This window comes from Trichoplusia ni, chromosome 19 (assembly GCF_003590095.1).
Source record: "Trichoplusia ni isolate ovarian cell line Hi5 chromosome 19, tn1, whole genome shotgun sequence".
In the NCBI taxonomy this organism is placed as follows: Eukaryota; Metazoa; Arthropoda; class Insecta; order Lepidoptera; family Noctuidae; genus Trichoplusia; species Trichoplusia ni.
In genome coordinates, this window is record NC_039496.1 from 7,802,021 (window position 1) to 7,825,179 (window position 23,159).

General features: G+C 36.2%; 2 protein-coding genes across 2 annotated transcripts in view; one reads left to right on the forward strand and one right to left on the reverse strand.

Annotated features, from left to right (window-relative positions):
* The first annotated feature begins 2,738 nt into the window (after positions 1 to 2,738).
* On the forward strand, positions 2,739 to 8,462 carry LOC113503466 (putative glycine-rich cell wall structural protein 1). The gene is made up of 2 exons (XM_026885449.1): positions 2,739 to 3,173; positions 7,470 to 8,462. The coding sequence occupies exons 1-2, from the start codon at positions 3,156 to 3,158 to the stop codon at positions 7,971 to 7,973; spliced, it is 522 nt and encodes a 173-aa protein (XP_026741250.1). The 5' UTR covers positions 2,739 to 3,155; the 3' UTR covers positions 7,974 to 8,462.
* Positions 8,463 to 14,329: 5,867 nt separating this feature from the next.
* The window catches only part of LOC113503593 (chondroitin sulfate synthase 1), a 53,113-nt gene continuing 44,283 nt past the window's right edge, over positions 14,330 to 23,159 (reverse strand). The window contains exons 2-6 of the mRNA XM_026885642.1: positions 21,428 to 21,568; positions 19,121 to 19,301; positions 18,620 to 18,777; positions 18,049 to 18,250; positions 14,330 to 17,712 (exon numbers count right to left, since the gene is read on the reverse strand). Coding sequence (XP_026741443.1) covers positions 16,190 to 17,712; positions 18,049 to 18,250; positions 18,620 to 18,777; positions 19,121 to 19,301; positions 21,428 to 21,568 — 2,205 coding nt within the window. The 3' untranslated portion in view covers positions 14,330 to 16,189. The remainder of the gene's footprint in view (positions 17,713 to 18,048; positions 18,251 to 18,619; positions 18,778 to 19,120; positions 19,302 to 21,427; positions 21,569 to 23,159) is intronic.

The window sequence follows — 23,159 nt, forward strand, 5'->3', positions numbered from 1 at the left end:
TTAATGAATTTAATTTAAATTCAGGTTAAACGGCAGACTTAGTAACGTATACCCAGCAAAACAGCAATAGCCTGAGATGACCTAAAAAAATATAAAATACTATAAACCTAGGAAAAAATAAACCAGAAAGAAAAGTAGAATATATTTCCGTCTCTTTTTTTTAATAGCTAAAACGACAATATTCTTTTAAAATAGTCTGTAAACCACCCTAGAAATATATAAAAAGAAACAGAGGATTTGACAGTTTGCGGCAAATATTTACAAAAAAAAATCCTGTCAATTTAAACAGCAAACAATTTACAATGTTGTCAAAGTTTTATGTTTAAACATATAGATAGTGTTAAACAATTAACACTAGGGTTACGTCGCGTCGCGCTAGCTGTTTAACAAACAGCACCCGTCACCCACGGCAGATACACAAATAGCTCAGCATTTACCTACTGACTTGGAGATAACGTCGTTTTAGAGTTCCGTACCCAAAGGGTAAAAATGGAATCGTATTACCTACTTGCTCTTCTGGCTACATCTCATGAACTTTAACAGCTAGACAATTGAAATTTTCACAGATGTATGTTTCTGCGGCCGCTCTAGCAAAATACTAAAAATAAAGATCGAGGTAAAGCAACTGTTGTTACGGTTAGAAAGGAGAAAACCAAACTCCATAGAATCTTGGGCCTGGCGTTACAGAGCTGGAATTTTGCCATAAATTAGAGAACTTAGGAAGATTTCAGGTCCCCAATTTTCACGTCTCTCAGCAATGGCCAAGTTGGTAAAATCAGACAATGTTTACACTGATTGTTAGTCTCAGCGAAACCTCCTTATTATAGTGAAACCTCCTTAATTCTTCAAGATCCTTACTGAAACCTCCTTCTTCAAAAACTGTGACTGGACTATCGGTGCGCTTTAAGACGGAGCGTGCTTAGTAACCTAGCAACGCTCTCTCTCTCACACTCTCTGCTGTCAGCAGGCATCGCAGCCATATTTTTGTTTCGAGCTGTGCGCTCGCAACCTAATATGATGAGGTTTAGGTACCTACTTACATAAAAAGTGGTGAATTCAGATTAATATTCTTGAAAACCTCAGCAGAAAACTATGTTTGCTAGATAGGGCCTACTTACATCAATAATGACATATTTAAGCATTGTGTTTACTACCAGGGAATTTGATGCTATCTGAAATTACAGTAAACTGCGATTGCGACAATAGGTTTATTAAAATAAAAAAACCGTATTATTGAGATCATTCTTTATTAACCACCTTCGTTAGGATTATCATAATATAATAATACACTATCTAGGAATTGTGCAGGAGGATAATTGGTCCATGGTGTGGGCACAGCACCCAACCAATATTCGCCTTTCTATTGTGTTGCAACGGTCTGTTGCTATTCCACCATTAATGCACTCATGATACCGTATCCACCAATTGTCAGAAGAGCAATATTCAGATCCGGTTGTCCAGCAAAGGTCAGCAGGAATGCAGGCATCCAATATGCAAGCGAGGGTCAGTCAGAAGGCAATCAGTTTCGGAGTCCAGTATTCGAGCAGAGGTTTAATATTGTAATGAATCTCGAGTATTTGAAAAACACATTCACATGCGCGAAGATACGAAGAGCGAATGACACGGAAAAACGATGTCAATTGTCAGACGTTGACATTGGCATTTGCCATTTACTAGTGCAATCCATGTGAAATAAATGAATCGATTCGTTGAAATCGATTTTTTCAATTATTTATTTCCTTTAATGATTTTTTAATCGTGCTTACATAAAAATATTATTATACACCAGATTTTTTTTTATTTTACAATGATTTGAATTTAAAAAAGCAATTACAATAAAATAAAGGCTAATGCAGGTTTATATTTTGCCCAAAGAACGTGACCATGCAACCAGCCTTTTGGGCATGTTTCCCGACTTTGGCATGGATGAAGATGTATTTTTTGACGTTTTGTAAATAATGTATATTTTTCATTTTATATTGATATAGTTTTAAAAATGTAATATCCGCTAAATCGATTATATTCTAGGTACACTCTATTGTTTTATGCTAGTGTTTCCAAATGAAGTTATGTACAATAAAATAAATACTTTACAAAGGTTGTTTTAAATAGAAAAATAAAAATGTACTTTTTTTTAGACTTGGCCATTGTAATTGTTGCTAAGATTTAAATGGGTTAACTAAGAAAAATAGTAGAATTTTTTGGTACATATTTCATTCGTGTAACGGCTAGGCCCAGAATCGGGTTTCTCCTTTATTAGCTTCCCACACATTTATTTATATGTCAAACGATTTGTTTATCTTTATGTCTCTGTATTGCGAGTCCCACTCGCACTTGACCATATTTTTACTTATAGTTTATTTAGGGAAGTTTCGTATTTAACAGCGACAATTCTTAAAATAATTGTCGTCATTCTTAGTTTAATTGAAGATTACCTGCGAATCTTACCAGGCAGGTGCGAGTCGACTCTCGAGAAAAAATAATACGCTACTACGGAGTTGTAGAATGCAAACTGCACACATCCCCTAACGAACCTGGAGTAGTCATAGCGCGCAACTTATAGGATTTGAATACCTGGCCTGTCATTGTAGATAAGATTTTAGACCCAAGGGTCAAATTATAATTCATTGATTAAAATTCTGTATTTGGTAAGTGTTTCAGTTTATTGCTTAAATGACATGCAATCTGAAAAATCATATTTACATAAACCTTAAAACATTTTATTAGTCACGAAAATTTTATTTACTTAATATCTATGAAACCTTGTGAAGATTTGCTTCGCTTCAATAAATGTTTTAAAATCTGTACCACAAATCAGTACTAAATACTATAAAGTGGTAATTACCGAATTCGCGTCTGCGTCTAAGGTCGAGCATGTTCGAAAAAATCCTGACTGAATCTCAAAAATTACTCTAACCGCAGTATGACACTCAAAACCCTTGACCTCACATATCAATCATAGAAAAATATAAGCGTATGACGCCCTCCAATTAACCAAAACTTCCTATTCGGATGGTGGCATCTCCCGTGCTTACACAACCTAAGCTATCCTTTCTCCGCCCCACCGCGGCCATACTTTAGTATATATCACCAGGCACCATCCAAGAACATCACATTACTTCGCTACGTTCCGAAGTGACCCATCACTAAACATCATGAAAGCCTTCGTAGCGGTAAGTCTAGTGCAGTGCTCGTGCTCGTGAACAAATACAATAAAAAAATCAAAGTGACAAGTGCCGTGTCGTTCCGAAATCAAATAGTGCATCGGGATCCGCGTGTGTTCGTTTTATAAATTTTCGGAATGTGATCCAGCCTAATGCACTCATGTTGATTTCTGAACTTACCGTTGATTCGACTTGGAATACGATCGTGATTTTATTATGTTATCATTTTACAATGCATGAAAACAATAAGTTCATCCGTTGTCCATTATTAGGCCAATTGGACATAACAATAAAATTAAAATACAAATGTGATAACAGAACAATGCAAAATTCAACTTTGATGCATTGTTATAAAGTACAACATTGTTCACTCGAATACATAAGACCTTTCGCAAATAGAATATAAACTGTACACACTGTTTGTATTCAAATCACGATCGTAATCTGATCTCGATAACTTGTTTTGTTTTTTTATAACTTCAATACTTGCTTGCATCGATTAGTCAGAGCTTTATCGATTGATCGCGTTTATCGGACGTATATGGACAGCCAAAATGATAACTAAAGAAATGTCGTATCTTTTTAGTAGTTTTTTGGATTTTCGATACTATTTCGAAAGCTCGCGTATTTACGAAGTTAATATTTAGTATTTTGCTAAAGTAGTGGCATAAAACTAAATGGTCCCTAAAACGCTTTGGCTCAACTTAATGCCCAAAAAATATCTAAATACGAACAAAAGACAATTTCATTAATCGAATACTCCGTCGCTTAAACTTTCCACCTCTCGTGTGAAAGTCTCATAGAGATTTCCTAAACAATTAAAAATCGATATTAATCATGCGGCGCAGGCGAGACGCTATTCAGCCGTCAAAACGCATACATTCGGAATGATCTCACAGTTCGTGTCGCCGTCCTATTGTGTTTGCTTTTACGCTTTTTCTATGCAACACTTTTGTCATTCTCATTATAATAATGCAGTCTTTGAGAATGAATAGGATATTCCCATAGATAATAACTGAGTTGATTGACTTATGTGTTCAGTCTAGGTTTTTAAAGTCTAGACTAAATTATAGAAGTATGTGTTGCAAGCAGTAATGAAATCCAAAAATGTAATTTTTTTTTTACTTACAATTTCTTCTAAAAAAATAGAGCTTTTATTCGCAAAAAGTCTTGTATTCAGAACCTATACAGTAAAATTTGAGAAGTTCCAAATGTAAAGTCTTTGAGTAACTCTCTACAAACCTCATTGAATCAAGCAACCAACTGGCAATTACATTCCGACAATTAAAATCCCCCGTTACACACCAATATGTCTTCGCAATGACAAAAACACATTAATCGTACAGTACGCAACTCCGCAAAACTAGGTAATAATTTTATTGGACGTAAGATTACACATAACAGCGTAACTAGGTATTACTCAAGAGATCCTGGCCGGGTCAAATGTCTTGTGCTACTGATACGACCATTATATTCGTAATTACCGATTTACGACCATCTTTGTCGCGTCGTAACGACTCTCTGACTGACGCTGTCTTTACAGTATTATGAACGTCAGAGTGTATTTAAACTTCGAATAGAGAATCATATGAAATTTAATGGCTTTATCGATTTTTAAATAATAAAAAGCTTTCTTTTGTGTGTTTTTAGTCACGTTATTCGATTTAAATAAACGAAAAAAATAAATAAATAATGAATCTTTAAATAAACATATTATTTGTCTGACGATTATATCACGGAGAAATCATAAAATTACCCAAATAAGCAATAAAGTGATTTGCATACTTATAAAATTACGTAAATAACATTTTTCTAAAAAATCTGGTTACGCTTAACATGATCAGATTGGACTTACTTTCTAATAGTTGTAAATTATTGTCACTAATTTACTCATACGAGATATTATTATTTTTTACCAGTTTACTATCTCCAAATAAAACTAGTTTTAATTTATTTTCACCAGACGGCAATTAAAAATAGTAGTTTTACGGCAACAAAATTAAGATAAGCATCTTTAAAACCATTAGCGGATAGTAATAGCGTGACTTGTCATAAAATAATGTAAACTAGACGCATCTCCAAATGGTCACAAGACCATATTAGTCCAAACCTTTGACACAAATACAATAGAATCTTATTCGATATTCAAACGCAATCACTTCAACGCAAGGAATTTAATTCTAATCATGTTTGTGGCGTGTGTTCGAGAGATGTAGATCCAAACGTGGTTCGATTTATAAATTTGACAATTGTATTTCCTTGTTTATGAGAAAGGAGGTTGCATTATTTGAAATTAACTTTTTAATTAAATCGATTCGTAATCGTTTTTTTATTACAATAAAATGTATCTAAAATTAGGAAATGACTTTATATTCAAAAAAAGTAGAGCTTAAGTTACGAAACAAATATTTTTTTGGAGAAATTGTATTAGTTTCTGGTACTAACAATAGAGACAAATTATGCACGCGCAAACATTTGCTGTGTAAAATATTCCTTTAATTAAAGCACACAACAACAACATGTACAAGTAATTTATGTGATTGTGTTGATAGTCTTAAGAGTAATGGACATTTTGACTATAGCTTGGAATCGCAAAACGAAAGACATAATTTAGTATTTATGGCATAAAAGTCGATTATATCGTCCATAACATCGTAAACATAGGCTATTACAACGACAATTTTCCCATCATCTATTTAAAATGAGGGCTCAATAATATCCCATCTCATAATATGAAGTCATTATGTCAGTAAGCACGATTGTGATCAGAGTCGAAAGCTCTCAGTAATGGTGGCTCCGTGACTTCCGGCGGTGCGGAAGTGGCGCCATCTTATGACATAATGTGCATGTCATAGTGCACTCCACATTGTCACGAGAGAAACCCATACATATCATTAGTCATAGACTTACGACACATCATCGAACAGTGAATGTTTTTGTTATTTTTGCGAATAAGAATGTTATGTAATTCAAATTTCAGTCAATTCACGTGTTCAAACATGGTTTTTATGCAAATCACCAAAGAGTTTTAGCACATTACCGTTAAACATTAGAAAGCATTCGCAGATGAGATGAGATGGTCATTATTGCAGACGTGACCCGTGCATCTTCCGCGGTATAAGTTCACGGAACAATTCTTGCCAGGAATCCACTCTTGCGCATACAACATAACACATTACACCATATTGCACAAGCAGTTTCTCATTTTATGTTAATGTGTGTTTTTTTTAATGGGTATAAATCTAGGAATAAAATTAATATTAGATTCTTAGGGTCAGACTACACTGCAAGCTATTAAAAAATGATTTCAATTCATCTTATTTGGGCATCTTTCCTCACACCTATCCCGTTACTTTTGCTCATATTGCATAATATATATCTATCGAGGTAAACCAGAGAGGTATAATGATGCTCATGTATATAACACATATTTTTTCTCAAGTATCAAGTTATTTGTGTAGTTACGCAATCAAAACTCCATGCAGGTCCTGCGTTGCTTCTAAACGTGTAATATAACCACGGTACGCATAAATTCGAACAATCTTCCTGCAATAGAGTCAAAGTTCATGTTCTCACATAAATCGCGTGAACTCGCTTCGCTAGTGATGCAACACCGCCTTTACCTGACCCCACTTTCTCTTAACTATTGTTGGTAGTGCAACTAAATGATTATAATCAATATTGAGTGTTAATTGCCTTGTGGAATTGTGATCGGAAAACTATAGTTCACGACCTTATGACCTCTTGTCTCTTGTGAATGTTTTTACATTCTTCAAGACGATTATGTATAGACGAAAGATTCCATCGCTTAGAAAAGGCCTCCATCCATTCTAGCAGTTTTTCGGCTGCTCTTTAATTCTTCTAATTGCTGACAGCTTTCATTTTCACATCATTATCTTTTGATTTTATTTTTTACAAACCTTGAAGTATTTACTCCAATCTGACAAAGTACACATTACATAATGGTCATGCAACTTAACGTTTCACATTCAATTAGCTTGAGAACAAACAAAAGTATGTAGCGCATGCGCAGACGGACAGACATGGGCAAATGTCACTTAAATGTTATGAACCATTCTTCGGAGAGTTTGGGTCAATTACTTATGTGGTACCCAAGCTTTGAAATTCAAAAGTTTCGGAATGTGAGAAATGATTTTTTTTCAACGGCAAAGCAAATCACATCTTAAGAATCTACTCGATGCATGTATATTAGCAAAATCAGGCACTTGTCACTTCTTTGTAAAAGTATTAATTTTTCGTTTTCTAAATTTGACTTTATTACTGATGAAGCCTATGTTTCCGCAGTGCATAGCCCTCGCGTTGGTGGCGTGTGCCAGCGCCGAGCCCCCGTCCGGCTACAACTACAACCGTCCCTCCGGCGGCGGCGGCGGTGGCTTCCACGGCGGCAGCGGCGGCGGTCTCAGCGGCGGCGGTGGCTACCAGGCCGTTTCCACCGGCTACCAGACCTCTGAGGGACAGAACGTCGACCCCCAGCTCCTTGAGCAGATCCGCTCCATCCTCCTGAAGGAGGAGGCCTCATCCGGCAGCGGATTCGGCGGTGGTCACGGAGGACAGGGCGGTGGCGCTCCTTCCTCATCCTACGGAGTGCCCTCATCCTCCTACGGCGCCCCCTCCTCCAGCTACGGCGTGCCCTCTGCCCGCGTGGTCGGTATCGCCCTTGAGGGAGTCCGTCAGGCCATCCAGGTCGCCCAGTACCAGCAGACCAGCGGCTCCTCCGGCGGCTACCCCGCGGCCGTGCCCTCCGGCAGCTACGGTGCCCCCTCCGGCAGCTACGGCGCTCCTTACTAAATTAACTAATATATCCGAACTTGTCAAGTACATTTAGACGAGTAACATCAAGGATTATTGTAAAATAGCAAGTTGTCTAAATGCCGTAGTCACATAAAGTTCGGATGGTCGACGTTATTCGAGCTCGCTCACAACATCCCCGAGCCGCTCGAATGTTTATTCGAATTGGTCGGCAATCACGTACAATGTAGGTGATGCCGGCCCTGGCCGCTGTCACCGCCGGCCAACGCTTGCGACTGTGCACGCACACGGGTGAACATCTCCCAGCGGCTAACCAGTCGCGGGTGGCCGACTCCAACAGCTGTCACTTCTGTCAAACCGACAGGGTCTCAGCTGGCGGACCGCGCCATACAACTCGAAGTGGCTAGCCGCTGGGTCTAACTCACATTTGTATAAAGTTTATCGTAAGGTTAGCTTATTTGTATTATTAAGTTTATGTTTTTTTTTATTTTACAAAAAAAGAAAAATAAATACATTTTGACACCGTAACCTGAAATTTTACTTGACACACCCACAAAACAATGAATGATATAAAAGCAAGAATAACAGCATTTGCAAAAAACTATAATATCTTTATCAACCTAGTAAAATCATCTTGACACACCATTATTACTCAGTAGCCTCAACAGTTACAAGAACAAACTAAGTAAATAAACCATCAGTATCACAGTATCATTACAGAATATCTATTAATGTTACAATCTAATCTGACGCAGATTTGTGATAGTTCACTTAACGGATCGGAAGGTAAAGCACATTACTTGGCAATCTTATTTCATAAATGACCATCTGAGCGGCCTCAAGCGGAATCTCCTTTCCAAAATAATTACAACTCTATCTTTAAATAACATAGAGGTTAAATTTAGATTGGGCAATAGATCAACTCGAAATGTGATGGAAACGGCACACCGTCGAAAAAAGTTAGTAATTAAAAAGGTGTCATACTCTTTACGTAGCATGATCATCCACCACTCTCAAAGCACTCTCAAAACGCCATGTCTTTATATCATACACAATATTAGTATTAAAAAAAATAGACAAATATGGAGTAAGTATACAAAAAACTGGGTAGTATAAGCAAAACCAGCCTATTTGAAAACTTCAATCCCTGACAATGCCTCAAAAACATTCTTATACCTACTCCAATAAACTCGTACATGTTCTCATTTCGTTCACAACTGAAAAGAGCCGGCAAAAAAGACATTTCAATCATATTTTTGTTTATTCTTACTTCGTTTATATTCTTGGAAAGTGAAGGGACTGCAACCATAAAGTGCTTCATTTCACAAAGTAAGGTAACGCCTGTGTAGGTCACTTGATGTATCTATTAATGTTAGTATTGCGCAAACTGCCATAAAGTTTGCACAAGCATCATATCAATGCGGCGTTTAGTAATTGCTATAAACATTATACAGGTACCGTGTGGGTATTTCAATAAATGCAATAATAACAGCAGAAGTAATAAATTGACGATCTATTAATATTTATATTTAAATTTTGTTATCTCTAAATTCTCGCGTCCCGGTGTACGTAATTGAACTCCTCCGAAACGGATTCTCATGAAATTTTATGTGCATGAGAATCAGACAACATCAATTTGTTTTTAATATTTTTTTTTCATTTGGCGCAACAATGGTTGCTGGGTCAGATAGTTTTATATAGAAACATGGTTCCCATTGAACTGAGTCAATTACTGTAAACACAACAAAGTAGGCAAAATAAATAAGCTCTAAGTTTTGTTGCAAAAATATTTAAAGTAATTATCTTTTCAAAGATAAATATATTTAATTTAAAATTAAGTTGAAAGGAACAAAAAATACTAATTATCCTTCAGCCGTCACATGTGGTCCCGGACATAAAGAATAGCACCCCACCCCATCTCAACACATGGTTGTTGTCAATGGCGATTAAGGGATTCACTAGAGAATGGGCAGCAGCGTTCTCTGAGTGCTATAAGCACCATATTACGATCACCACCCCGCCTATCAAGCGTGGCGATTATGGCAAACCTCCCCTTCCAGGGGGAGGTCTATGTCCAACAGTGTACAGTCCAACGAACGTGTTTCGGCTGAATGATGATTCTTCAGTGATTCGGTGGTACGATTTTATGATCTTGATAAAAATCCTCTACAGCAAGGTTACTTCGAAGAAGAATCCAGGTTGTTTTACGTGCCAAGTCCAGAAAAGCGTTTCGTCTAGATAACAAAGTTTGTAGGTATCTTCAAAAATACCGAACGAACACAAAAACGTTGTAATTACACAATCCAATCAGATCGCCTAAATAATAGTTATCCCACGATCTCTAGAGCAAAATTCTGATTCCTCAGGCGTTTGGGTATTGCCGCATCAGCGATTACATCTTAATATAATTCATCGCTGCCTTAGAAGCAGCACGACGCGATCCCAATCGCGCGAGTACCATCAATAGTTGTGAAACATCGCAATCCCACGGCTAATTTCACTAAAATTGCGGGCGTAATGCACGTTACATAAAATTACGTCATACAACGCGACTTAGAAGACAATGGTCATCACCCGGCGGCGACTGGAAGCCGACATGTATGTGACCGTTGCAAAATCACCACACCAACTCATTCGGGTCAATGAAAAATTAAATGCTGTTACTGTTGCTACTGAAGGTATTCTCGGATGTTTCATTTAATGTTTATTTACCCATTAAGACTAGACATTTGGTTTGGTAATTAGTACGCGATACTGAGCTGGTGAATAAACAACTTGCTGTTAGAAAGCTTCACTCTATTTCACAAACATTTATCCTGGTAATAGGATGCTGCCTCGTAATTTCCCAGGGTTTCCAAAAGTACGTATATTTATCGATTGGACCGATCAGTTTTGACTAGTTTCGCCACCTTATCATTAAGGGCTCCGCGTAGGTTGCTCATAGGAGCTAATGAGGATAACCCTAAACTTGTATTAGGCAATGAGAAAGGCTATAAATGACCAAATTAGTCAATTTAGCATTATCAGCTCAAATCCGCCTGAACAAAGAGACGCGGATAATTCAAATAATATTAAATCTTTTTACCAAGTATCAACTCTTCAATACATAACTCATTACCGCTAATGCAGTATCTAAACATCGTTAAATCCTTAACGATCATAAATCATAGTTATTGACGCATATAAAGAGGTATTGTAAAGCAATAAGATATGCCTATTATAGCATGTATTTAGTTGTGAAGTTCTTAGAAGCGATGACAAGCTATGTCAACAATATCTTGCTAATTGACACATCGAATACTAATCGTTGAGATTTTGATGAGGGGTAACACACCAGATAAAATAAAACAAATACAAAAGGATAGTTGTGGCAAAAAATATTTTAATATCATGCGAACTTTTAGCTTATTATTTTATTATTTGCATCCTTATCTAACGACCTCCGTACACCATATTTCCCATAGATCTTTCATATTGACCACTAAACGCCGAACGCTGAAACTTTTTCAATTTGAGTGCTCTTCTCCCTCAATCTTCATCACTGTAAGATGTAAATCAGAAGCAGTCATCAAGAAAGTCTTCAAGATCAGTTTTTTTTTCAGTGGTTGGAGTTTAGAACCCTTGTGTTTTAGTAAATACAACATCATGCTCCAGTACTTTTTTCTATTGCCTGGCACACAAAAGGTATAGCTATCAAGCAGGATCACGCCAATAGGCTGTCGTGTTGAAACTTAAGCAGCTATCCAGAAAGGTCTTACGTGATTAACTTAGTGCTACTTAGAGCGTAATTTATATACGCGCGATGCATGTGAACAGAACCAACTCGGCGCATCTCATCAGCATCTGATTGACAATTGTAATGTGTACGTAATACAGCTGGACTGTCTCTCGCCAGTCTGACTTCATCTAAGAATTGCATTTGAATCTTTAAAATTTAGTCACTTGGACGAACGCCATTACTAAGGATGCATCACGTTGTTTGCGTAGCATGCCTTCAGTTGTTATATAAGTTGTGTCAATACCGAGGAAAAAACTTAATTATCAGTTAGAAAAAAAAATGGCCGCTCAGGTAGCGAGTAAGTTGTCTGAGGGGTATCGTGTTAAGTCGTAACTGGGTTTACGAAATGGCTCCCTTTAAAACACTGGTACTAAGCGATAACCGATTAGACTAGAAGCCGACCCGACTAGTCGGGAAAAGGCTAGGGTGATGATGATAATGAGGCAGCGAATAAATTCATCTTGGTGTTATGGGAATCAACTGAAATGTTTGCGCTAGCAAAGATTTTCAGACTCATTCAAACATCGACTAATTCGCTATTAAGTTTGCTACCTGAAAGAATAATGAGTGATGGTTTGAATTATGAAATGTTACTGAAATAGAAGCTTCAAAGATTTTAAGATGAAGTCATGTCCCAAGTTTTACGTAGAAACGCAACGTAATCGCATTCCTGTCGCAATGGCACGTTAACGGTTAGATTCAGCCTCCGGGCGGTTGCGTGCGGCCATTGTTTATTTAATTGCTAATTACTAAAGCTATGGCGACATTGTTAACTCACTTTCCAGGATAGATCACAGATTTTAGTGTGTGAAGATGTGACACAGATGGTGAATTAAATCTATTATACAGCTTTTCTCCCAAAGGTTTTGAATATTTTACCAAAGAACTTTATGGTTATTGAATTCAATTTAGCCTCGCCTTACAACGCAGTTAGAGTCAATACTCTGTCAGTCACTCTTTGAAATATATCTATTTTTTCACTTTTGTAAACTGGAGTCACAGTTTCAAGCTGAAAACAGGGCTTTTTAACCCCTTCGGAGTTCTGGGCATAAGCTGACGCTCGTCCCTTTTGCTTTCGGTATTTTAGCTCTTGTGTACCTTGGTATGTTTACCAAATAAGTACTATTATACTGATAACAATAAACACTAATTACAATCTACTAGTCTTTTATTTTAATGTAATTTCAAGTAACTGGACCACGGTTATATTTTGATATACCTCCGACAAGAACCATCAATGAAACAGACGAGGGGCATTCGTATAAAATGATACAACACATGACGTCCACACACACAAATTCTACAGCAAACCAATCTATACATTATTAACACGAAAACCAAAGTAAAAGTAGCACAAATAGAATTTTAAACAAACAACACACTGACGGGATTAATACTTGAAGTGAAATCGAATCTTTATTTGCTTACAGAATTCAACGAAAGTGTTTTATGTAAGGTAATGCTCATGTTCTTTTCATTTCACGATTCATCTTGCTCAACGGTGACGTACTGGGACAGTTATCAATCATCACCAGACATCTGTTATTATCTTTTTGTGTTATCACGCAATTTGGGACACGTGTGATGGCTTGGTGACATGGTTTGCAGGAATTTGTATGTTTAGTGTTGGTTGGGATGATGTAGGTTTTATTGGAGGTGATTTTATTGAAGTGAAACTACTTTTACGGATGTGACCATGATACGTGCAAAGGTGTCGAAACGTCGGGAACTAAAATCAAAAATTAAACCGCGATAAAATCCGTAAAAGTAGTTTCACTTCAATGTCTAACATTCGCGTAAACCTAAGAAACCACTAGGTGATTTTATTATTAAGACTTTCGGTAAATCTTTTTTGGCGGGTTGGTCCCACTAAGGGCGACGAGTCGCGGGTTCCATCCCCATCATTTGTGTGATCCTCAAATTCTTTTGTCTAAGTCTAGGTGGGCATGTGCATGCGATTTGTATGTTTGTGACACCAACGGGGACACAATTAGCGCATTCCTTAAAGAGAGTCGTTTTCATAAAAGTTTACACTCTCTGTTAGGTCATGCTCCAAATTAATACTGAATACCAATAGTCAGCTAAAAATGACATCCTCCAGTAATCAGGAAGATGGATTAAAAAAAAACAAAGAAAAAGTAAAACTGGACCTCTAAAAATGGGGTATCACATGAACAACACCTCAGCATCAACATTTAAAATGCCTGTTATTTGACTTTCTAAACCAGCTAAATATGGTTGGCTGTCAGAGTTGCGTACCTAATGTATTCTGAAGTGACACTAGAGGCGTAAGAGGCTTTAACATTCATGTCAAGAAAATTTACAAACCATTGCGACGGCAAGCTTCTATTGGTTTCTACACTTCCTATTTACATAACTTCATAAAAGGTAAATAAAATATGAATTACTATATAACACTCGTCAATTATCGATAATGGTCCGAGATTCCCTTTCGGTAGCCTTTACTTATTAGGTTCGTATACGCTAAGTTGCCTAATTTCTTCAATCTTTTGAGTAATACACCCTTTTCCTTGCCTATAGTGTATCTCTGATGAGTAATTGGGGCCCTTTTGATATAAAATTGTTAATTCAAAAATTAAAATAAAAGCACAGCAAATTCATCACAAAATATATTTAATTTTCCATACTATTTCGATTAATTTCATCACTTTCAAATCACAATACAATTTTCAATATTAACATTAATATCAACACGAAATAATTTCAATATACATACGTTTTGCCTTCCGTTCATTGTTCTACTTAAAATACTAGGGGTTGGCACTTAGTGAGCACAATATTAACAATGTACATGATTATTTACATTTATTTAAAAATAATACTTATTTTTACGTATTATGACAGAACATTGGGTTGGAGACGAAGATGGATCACTAGTTGATGGCAGAATGATGCCAGGCCGACGAGATATTTACACAACCAACAATCTTTATGGTGTATACTGCTCAGTGCTCACGTTTACTTGCATTTGTTTGGCTCAAAAGACCAACACTATTTTAGGAGTAACAAAGGACAACTCATAGTGTGTTCAATTGCCTGAATATACATAATTCATTTACTCAATTTGAGATATTTAAAAACAATTTAGACCTTAAATGAACTGTACAAAACATTCGGTCAAGGTTTAAATAATTTTTACAATTACGTATCTGGCAAAGACTCCAAGTTAAGAATTAAACAATCTCTCAAGAACCTTACGTCGTAAAACCGGGCATCACAAATTCAATATTTCTCCTAAATAATAGTAAAGTAAGTAATATTGCCTTTAAGTGATATTGCCTATTTCGAACCTGAGCTTATTTTGAACGTTTTTGATAAATAAGCTTTGTCACAACCAAAGTTACGAGTATTTTGTATGACATGGACAGTAGATGGACGAAAGAAAATATTTTACAAAACTTATGCGAAATAACGTAGTTTGGTTGAACACCGTTGAACTTGATACAGTTCCTCTATACTATAATATTATGCTATTGTAAGACTCATTGGTCTTCACAGACTATACAGTGACATTAATGTAACAGGCTCAGCCTTAAACCGATCGACGGTCACACAAAAATGCTTCATACTCCAATATAAATATGGTTGATAATTCAATAAAAATATTACTGTAAATACACAACTGGATAGATTATGAATAGGATTAAAATTGTTTAATTTGTTTGCGTTATAGGAACAAAATAATTATTATACTTTACTCTTATCTAAAGCTTTCTGTCCACAGCTGCTTTAACATGCTTTAATAATGAGTCACTCAGTATAATCATAACTTCTCAAATCTGATATTAAGCGCTGTCATTGATCATATTATTTGTCTTGTAGTGAGACAACGCTTGTTGAAAACTTCTGCAGAAACCTGGAGTAAGTTAAGTCTGTAACAAGTAAATAGGTCCAGTTTTCATCAGTGCTTCAATTTCATTACGATAATCTTCATGTAAGATAAAGGCTGTGGACATCAAGGCAATAATTTCCAAACATTACAGTACAGTTTATAGTATAATTTGCAGTTTCAAATTACTTTATCGATTAAAAATATTGTCAATAACATGGACTCTCATAAATCCAAAAGGCATAAATTATAAAATAAATAAGAGAGTACTAAATTAATAAAATAGAAATAAATGCATCATTAAAGATTGGAATATTTTATAGAATAAGATTAAAGATAAAATGTACAAGGATAGTTTGACGTGAGTCAATGGAAGGCGTTCATGTAAAAACAATTACGAGGAAAAATGTTTTCCCATTATATGTAAATTTTAACTTCCTAGAAAATAATGTAAAATCTCTCTTGTCTAACATACCTCGGACTTGACTTCCTTTTCAAACTAACACAAATATGTACAGAAAAGGACGATAAACCATTAAAAAATACTAGAAGTCGTACTCATATTTATACAAATCATTAATTACTTAGTTCACTTGCACCGTTAATTTAGACTGTTTTAACCCTGTACTATCTAGCACCCTTCTTCTCTGTTGATGCTTTTTTGTCAGCCTCAGCCTTTTTGTCCGCTTCAGCCTGTTTTTCTGCTTCTGCTTTCTTTGCTTCTTCAACCTTCTTCGCTTCCTCAGATTTCCTTACTTCCTCGGCCTTTTTTGCATCCTCCGCCTTCTTTGCTTCTTCTGCTTTCCTCTCTTCCTCCGCTTTCTTTTCAGCCTCAGCTTTCGCTTCGGCGGCTTTCTTTTCCTCCGCGGCTTTCTTTTCAGCTTCTATTTTAGCTTTTTTCTCTTCTTCAGCTTTTTTTTCAGCTTCTAATTTTCTTTGCTCTTCTGCTTTTTTTTCTTCTTCAGCCTGTCTTTCTTCTTCGGCTTTTTTAGCAGCTTCTTCTTCATTTACTTCAGGCCATAATACGTCAGGATGATTCAACATGTAATAAATCATTTGTTTTTCACTGCCATACGTAGATGCTTTTGTTCCAAGACACATCAAGAACTGAGATCTCTCCAAGTTTTTATCACAGTTAACCGCATGGAAAATATGAACGAGACTGTCGTCTGCTGCTCTAAACACTGACAAATTCGATTTTATTAATGTTTCAAACATCTGAACATCTTCCATTCCCCAACCTTTGATTTTTAAATCAAATCCTCCCACGCGTTCAAAGTCACACTTATAAATACCTAAAATACCGAAGCCATATTGCCTAAAGTATCCAAAATCATTTCCTATTTCTTTAGTGTACTTCAAATTAATCAATTCCCTTTCTGTTTTGACTTCTTCTTCGACAGGCTCCTCATTCTCCTCCATGTCGTCCATATCTTGGACTTCTTCTGGAGTATCATTTATAAGTTTGTTATAATCATCACTGTTAACAACTTCATTATTGTACTGACTGAATACAACGGGGAAATATACTTGGTGATATTTTATAGTATGAATTCTTATTCGTCTTAGCGTATCAAAATTAAACATCATATCAACGTCTATGAAGAATACTAAATCATCACCTGAACAGAGTCTAAGGCCTTCTGTTAATGCAGCACCTCTTGAGAATGTCTCTGTTCCCATTTGTACCATTTTGATAGGTTTTCCGTAGAGATCGATGTAATAATTGATTAAATTTTCTGTGTTCTTATAGTCTAGAGGGCTAGTAGTATCTAAGTACACTACAACTATCAGAGATACAGCCTCATTGGTTTTCAGTACGATGTCCTCGTAGTTTCTCATGAACCTTCCGAAAGTTTCCTGTCTGCCAGACAGTGGCATTATGAAATGTATTCGCCTATCATATACAGAATATTCTTCTGCGTCATCATTATTCCAACTTAAGACTTTAGGCAAATTCTGTAACTTCATGAGTCCGCTCTCGAGAGCTTCTCTCACGTTCAATTTATCGAGGAAGCTGTCTTGCTGCTGGCGCGACTCGTCAAAGTCCTCGTAATCAACTGAGATCGCGTTCACTTCATCTTTATCTAATATGTCTGGATCTTCAAAAGGCGGCGGATCTCCCATCGGCAGTTCTCTGATTTCCATACCTAAAAATAAAATTATTTATGTATTCATCTTTTTTGCTGTTAATCTTGTTATTTATGACATTACTAAAGGGCAGTAGGGAAGCCCTCTGCTCCTAAGTGGCTAATATTATTTAGATAAAAGAGCGGTATATCTCCAAGAAAACATTCTCTTGGGGATATACGGCTCTTTTAGCGAATCTTTAAGATATATAAAATTGTATGTGTTTTTATAAATGAAAAGAGGAAAAAAATACTAAATTTAGTTTTTAACCGATTACTTTATAAATTGTATCTTCAGTTGTCAAGCGTTAAAGCAATTTTGCCATTCCAAATTCCCGAATGATCAGAGAAACTGACCAGTAAAGCTCTGCTGCAGATAGGCGTGCCTCCGGACGGCGGCAGTCATCTTGCGTCCGCGGTAGCGCCGGTACTTGAGCAGCAGGTCCAGCACGTGGTCGGCGCCGTGCAGCGGCTGCAGGCGCGTGTAGCCGTACAGCAGCTCGTTGAAGTCGATGACGCGCCCGCGCTGCCGGGACGGAGCGTTTATTATCTCCATCACCTGGAATTTGTAAGAGGTCTGTTGTTTAGAAGTTCTATACATATTTTACAGGTGGATCGACCTTGATATTATTAAGTATTTAATGTTTGTTCACAGCCTTTCTCCGAGAACCAACGTTGATAAATAGCTTAAATATTTGTCTTGAACTTACTAGTCAAACTCTTTTCACTTGACTAGCAAAAATACCTTTCTGTGTTGTAACGTAATATTTCCTACATTAGGAGTTTTCTAATGAATGCAATCTAACATTATCTAGGCCCATTTCTAAGTCTTGGTGTCGATTTTGATTGGCTCGCAACACTTTTCTAACTCAAATGCTATATCATAAATTGTTTAGTGTTTATTCACATCATTTAGTGATTAAATTACCTCTCTTATAACATCGTCGAGAGCTTCTCGGAGCGGTCCTTCGATCCGTCTCTTCGGGTTGGAGTGACTGGCGGAGTACAGAGACTTGCTGATGAAATCGAAAGGCACTATGTCTTCCACCGTGTTCGATTTGTAGCGGTTCATGTCTATTGGAGCTCCTAGAATAATAAACATGAAACTTTTTATAATACTATATAAACTCTTTTATTTCTTCGGTGGGACACTATTGGTTCTTAAGACTGCCACTGTGCCTTTACACTGTACGAATATTGTAAAAACACAGTATTGCAAGCACTTCAGTGCCTACATGATCAAAATCCTTGATATAGATGCTACATATTTTACTTAGTAATATTTACCCTTTTATCTCATCATCATGTGAATAATATTGTCTTTAAGTACGAGACCATGGGTTAATTCGTGCTTTTTATAACTACGGCGGCAATTCATAAAATCAAGAAACTACGTAGATCATATTTTCCAGGATCCAAAGACCCCTACCTAATATCTTATTGTTCCCTAAGTACTCAGGCTCCCCAAGTTTAGCTGGGAACAGCGGCACGTCTTCTTGAAGCAGGTAGTCGTCAACCTGGTCCTCAGGCACGTTCAGCTCGTGCATGGCCGAGGAGATATCGCGGTGAAGGTCCAGCGAACGTTCTCGAAGCTCTTGGATGCGAAGGTTCTGGAAATTGACGAAGAAAATTATTGTTACTATGTTTTGCTATTGGTGATGTTTGTTATTGAGTTAGTCATTAAATATCGATTTGTTACAGACCATGAAAAAAAGATTTTAGGAAAAGGACCAATCTCAAAATCATCACACATATTTAGCAGCTTTAAGAACATAAATACTCATGTAAGTAGCTTAACTTGTTAAAATTTCGATTTTGATTTGGAAATGTCTTTAAGTATAAAACGAAATTTAAACTGACAATGCTTTGAATTTCCATTTGAAGTATAAGACCAGGATGCGCCATACTTTGCAGATCTGTCGATAGCCTTATGTACTGACTCTTAAAATCAAGAGATAACAAGTTTGATAAAAAGTCAGACTAATGTGAATGCGTTTATTGCACTCGCATTATCTTGTCAACATCCGTTATCCTACCGAATAAATAATGCACTCAATATTTATATTCAATTATCGACTAATCGTTTTCGAAACATAATATGCATAAAAATATGAGGTAGCGAAATATTTGATTTTATTTTTCTCTTCTTGGTGGTGTCATTTTACACTAAGACGCCTCCGTACCAAGAAACATTCGCGTTTCAAAATTGTATGGCCTCAAGATAATTCTTAGATACTACTAATAAGTATACAATTCTATACCCAGAAATTTAGTCATAGGTATTTCCAAACATCCGTCGACAAAACATTTCCTTCATTCATTCCAACTCGTTCAACTATTATTGTGCAGTTGTAAAACCCAACCACCAGTTAAGATAGACACTGGACAGTCGCCACCAGTGATTTCTTTTTAAATTCCTTTACGTTTCTTAGTAATTGCAATAAAACCTTGCGCCCTAACGCTCTCAGATCATTAACCTGGCAGTTTACGGCCGTACCAGAACGAAAAAAATGGCAGCCAACTCATCTGTGTAATCAAAGTCTCATAAACAATAACGAAGTGGGTATCTCCAATAATAAACCAACTCCGGGTATCCCGCCGGCTACTACGGAGTATGAATTTGACAAAGTACAGAGATTTCATGCTCCTATAATTTATAGAAATATTCTTCACTGCGCTCTGAAAAATTCCCTTGCCTAAAACCTACCTGAAGGAGTTGAATAATATTGTTAATAAATAAAAAATAATATGGATAACCCTTGCGAAAATGCACAATTTATCTTAGTGTCACTAAATATTTAAAACCTTCTTTGACCGACTTTTAACACTTTATAAATATATTATAATCACAATGCGAAAATTACACACAAGCGATATTTTTGTATCAAATAAATTAATTGAATTGTAAAGGATAAAACATTAACTTGGTAATGGATTACGTACCTTGTCCTATTAATACTCAGTTAAACAACCATAAAAGATCAAAGGCAGGTTGCTTTGTGCGTCTGATGATTTATGGTTTCCACCTAGATCTTGTTCTTCGGGCCTGAGCTGGTTATAAATAATGTACACTGATATTTTTCGCTACACAACTTAAAAAGTATTGAACCATATATTTGACTCAGTGCCCTGATAAGTAGCCATGATTTTACACAACCTACGTTCCAATCTCGGAGAGATATAACTCATATAACCAGTTATTTCACTTAAATAAAATAGTCACGATAATCGTAGGGACAAAAGGAACAATAATTTAGAATGAGCTACAAAATCAGTAGTAGCTGATGTCTTAATTACTCACATTCCTTCAAACAATGAAGCAACAACTAAAACTAAAACAATTACCGCGAAAACTAATGTAAACAAAATAATAACACAACACGTGGCTTACAATGTCTGAGAACAACGAACTTCAGGAAACGATCGGTTTTAAAACGCACTAAATCTAAAGCAAATTGTTAAAGTCACAGCCCATGTGTTAATCATAAATCTTCTTACTCATAGCTCCTGGGCATAACACTTGTATTTTGCGGTAATAACTTATAACATTACTAATGGAAGTAAGTTAAATTTCGAAAAATTACTCGTCCTTCCAGCCGGATTGTTCATGGAAGCAAACCTTCTTGCTTTCAAAATACTTCAAATATTTTTTTTCGTCTTTTGGAAAACTACTATTGGGCCTTCACAACTTTAGACATTAAATCTTGACAGCTGTCTAAATATATATCCTTCCTACCTTAAAGTACGAGTGTATCCTGTACATCTGCCTGTGGTCCTTCACAGGATGGAGGGTGATGGCTCTGTGGACTTCTCTGTTCTTGAGTCTGCCCGTGTAGGCAAGGGCCCCGCTGCCGTTGTGGTGGAGAATTGTTTGCATCTGGAAAATACAAAAAGAAAAGTAAGAATTTGCAACGATATAAGTTAATGCAGACTTAACGAATTAATTTAAAAACCAAAAAAAAATTCGTTGCTATGTACTTCCAATTTCAAAACCTATCCAAATTACATAAATTGTATAGACAATCAAAGTTCTAAATTCGAACGACCAATTCTGTAGCCTTGAAAGTGACAAATACAACGGAGTGGCACAGGTAAGCGTCAAACAGCCTTGTGTCGCGGGATAATCTGTTGTGCAAACTGACCGGCTGTTTACAAACTCATAAGCTATTGTGGAAATGTGTCCAAGTTATTGCTAATAAATTATCCGAGCTCATTGCTTCTTCCGTTGGAATGGATTAATTATTACTTCATTTTATACCACATCCGTTACGTTCTTGTTTTGTATTATTCTAGTTTTTTTCGCTGTGGATCCATCGATAATCCAGCCCGTGTAGGTCTTTTGATTTGCGATCGGAATTAAACAAGCTGAAGTTCAAAAAGCAACCTTAAGAAAAGTATATAATAACATCAGCCATTAATTAGTTAGGGGACCAAACAAACACGTTTTTCCAAATATTTTAGAGGATGTATCATTTTAAACATTACCAATTATCCCCTCAGCTTTTTGAAACTGTGTTCATTTTCATACGGCTCTAGTCAATCGTTTCAATACGACACTTAATGCAGAACGTTCTCACTTCAATAATATCGTTTTCCGCATCGGCACATCAAAGACGTATGTAATTAATTGTAGGTGAAAGATCAAGAAAACTGATATAGAACTGATTATATTTAATTAGATTATGAGTAATTATCAATATACTATTACATACTAATCACTTTACGACAATTTCCTTACGTGACAAAGTCTTACTAAGCAAGTTTGTCCTTGGCCCTAATATGTTTTTGGTCCTTTGTGCCGGAATTTATTATTAAAGGGTATTAAAAAAAAATGAAAATCCATAATATATAAGTGTGCATCAATAATTTTTTCCGAACAAAATTTTGGTCAAAAGTCGGCGCCTAAACTCATAATTAGTGTGATAACGATAACATGTAACTATATGGTTTTGACCCAGAGAGCAATCAAAACAATCCCGATAGTATAGTTAAACTCTGTTATATCGATAATACGATTTGTGAGGAATTAATTAAAACATTTAAAATTATCAATGTTTGATAACATGCGCCGTTATTTGTTAGAGCCGGTATTACTATGATTATAATTAGCACCGTTAACTATGCTCACTATTATTTGTTTAACCTAATGATAGCTATTAAAATTTGGTTTAAAAACAAAACTATCGTATATATCACAAAGTTCACTTCATAGCAGTTTTGTTAAAATAGCCTTACTAAATATAAGATTAACTTAAAACGGATATGAACAACAGAAGCGGCTTTAAAACCCCTAATTTTACACAACGGTGCTAAATTATAGGATAGGTGCAAATAACCAAGCACAAATTTTAGGTCAAACCATTACACTAAATTTCTAAGCAGAAATTTTCCAAAAAACACTTAGACTACCTACTGAACCTGAGACCTAACATTAGTTTGAACTATCTTCAGGAGACCTACCATCACGT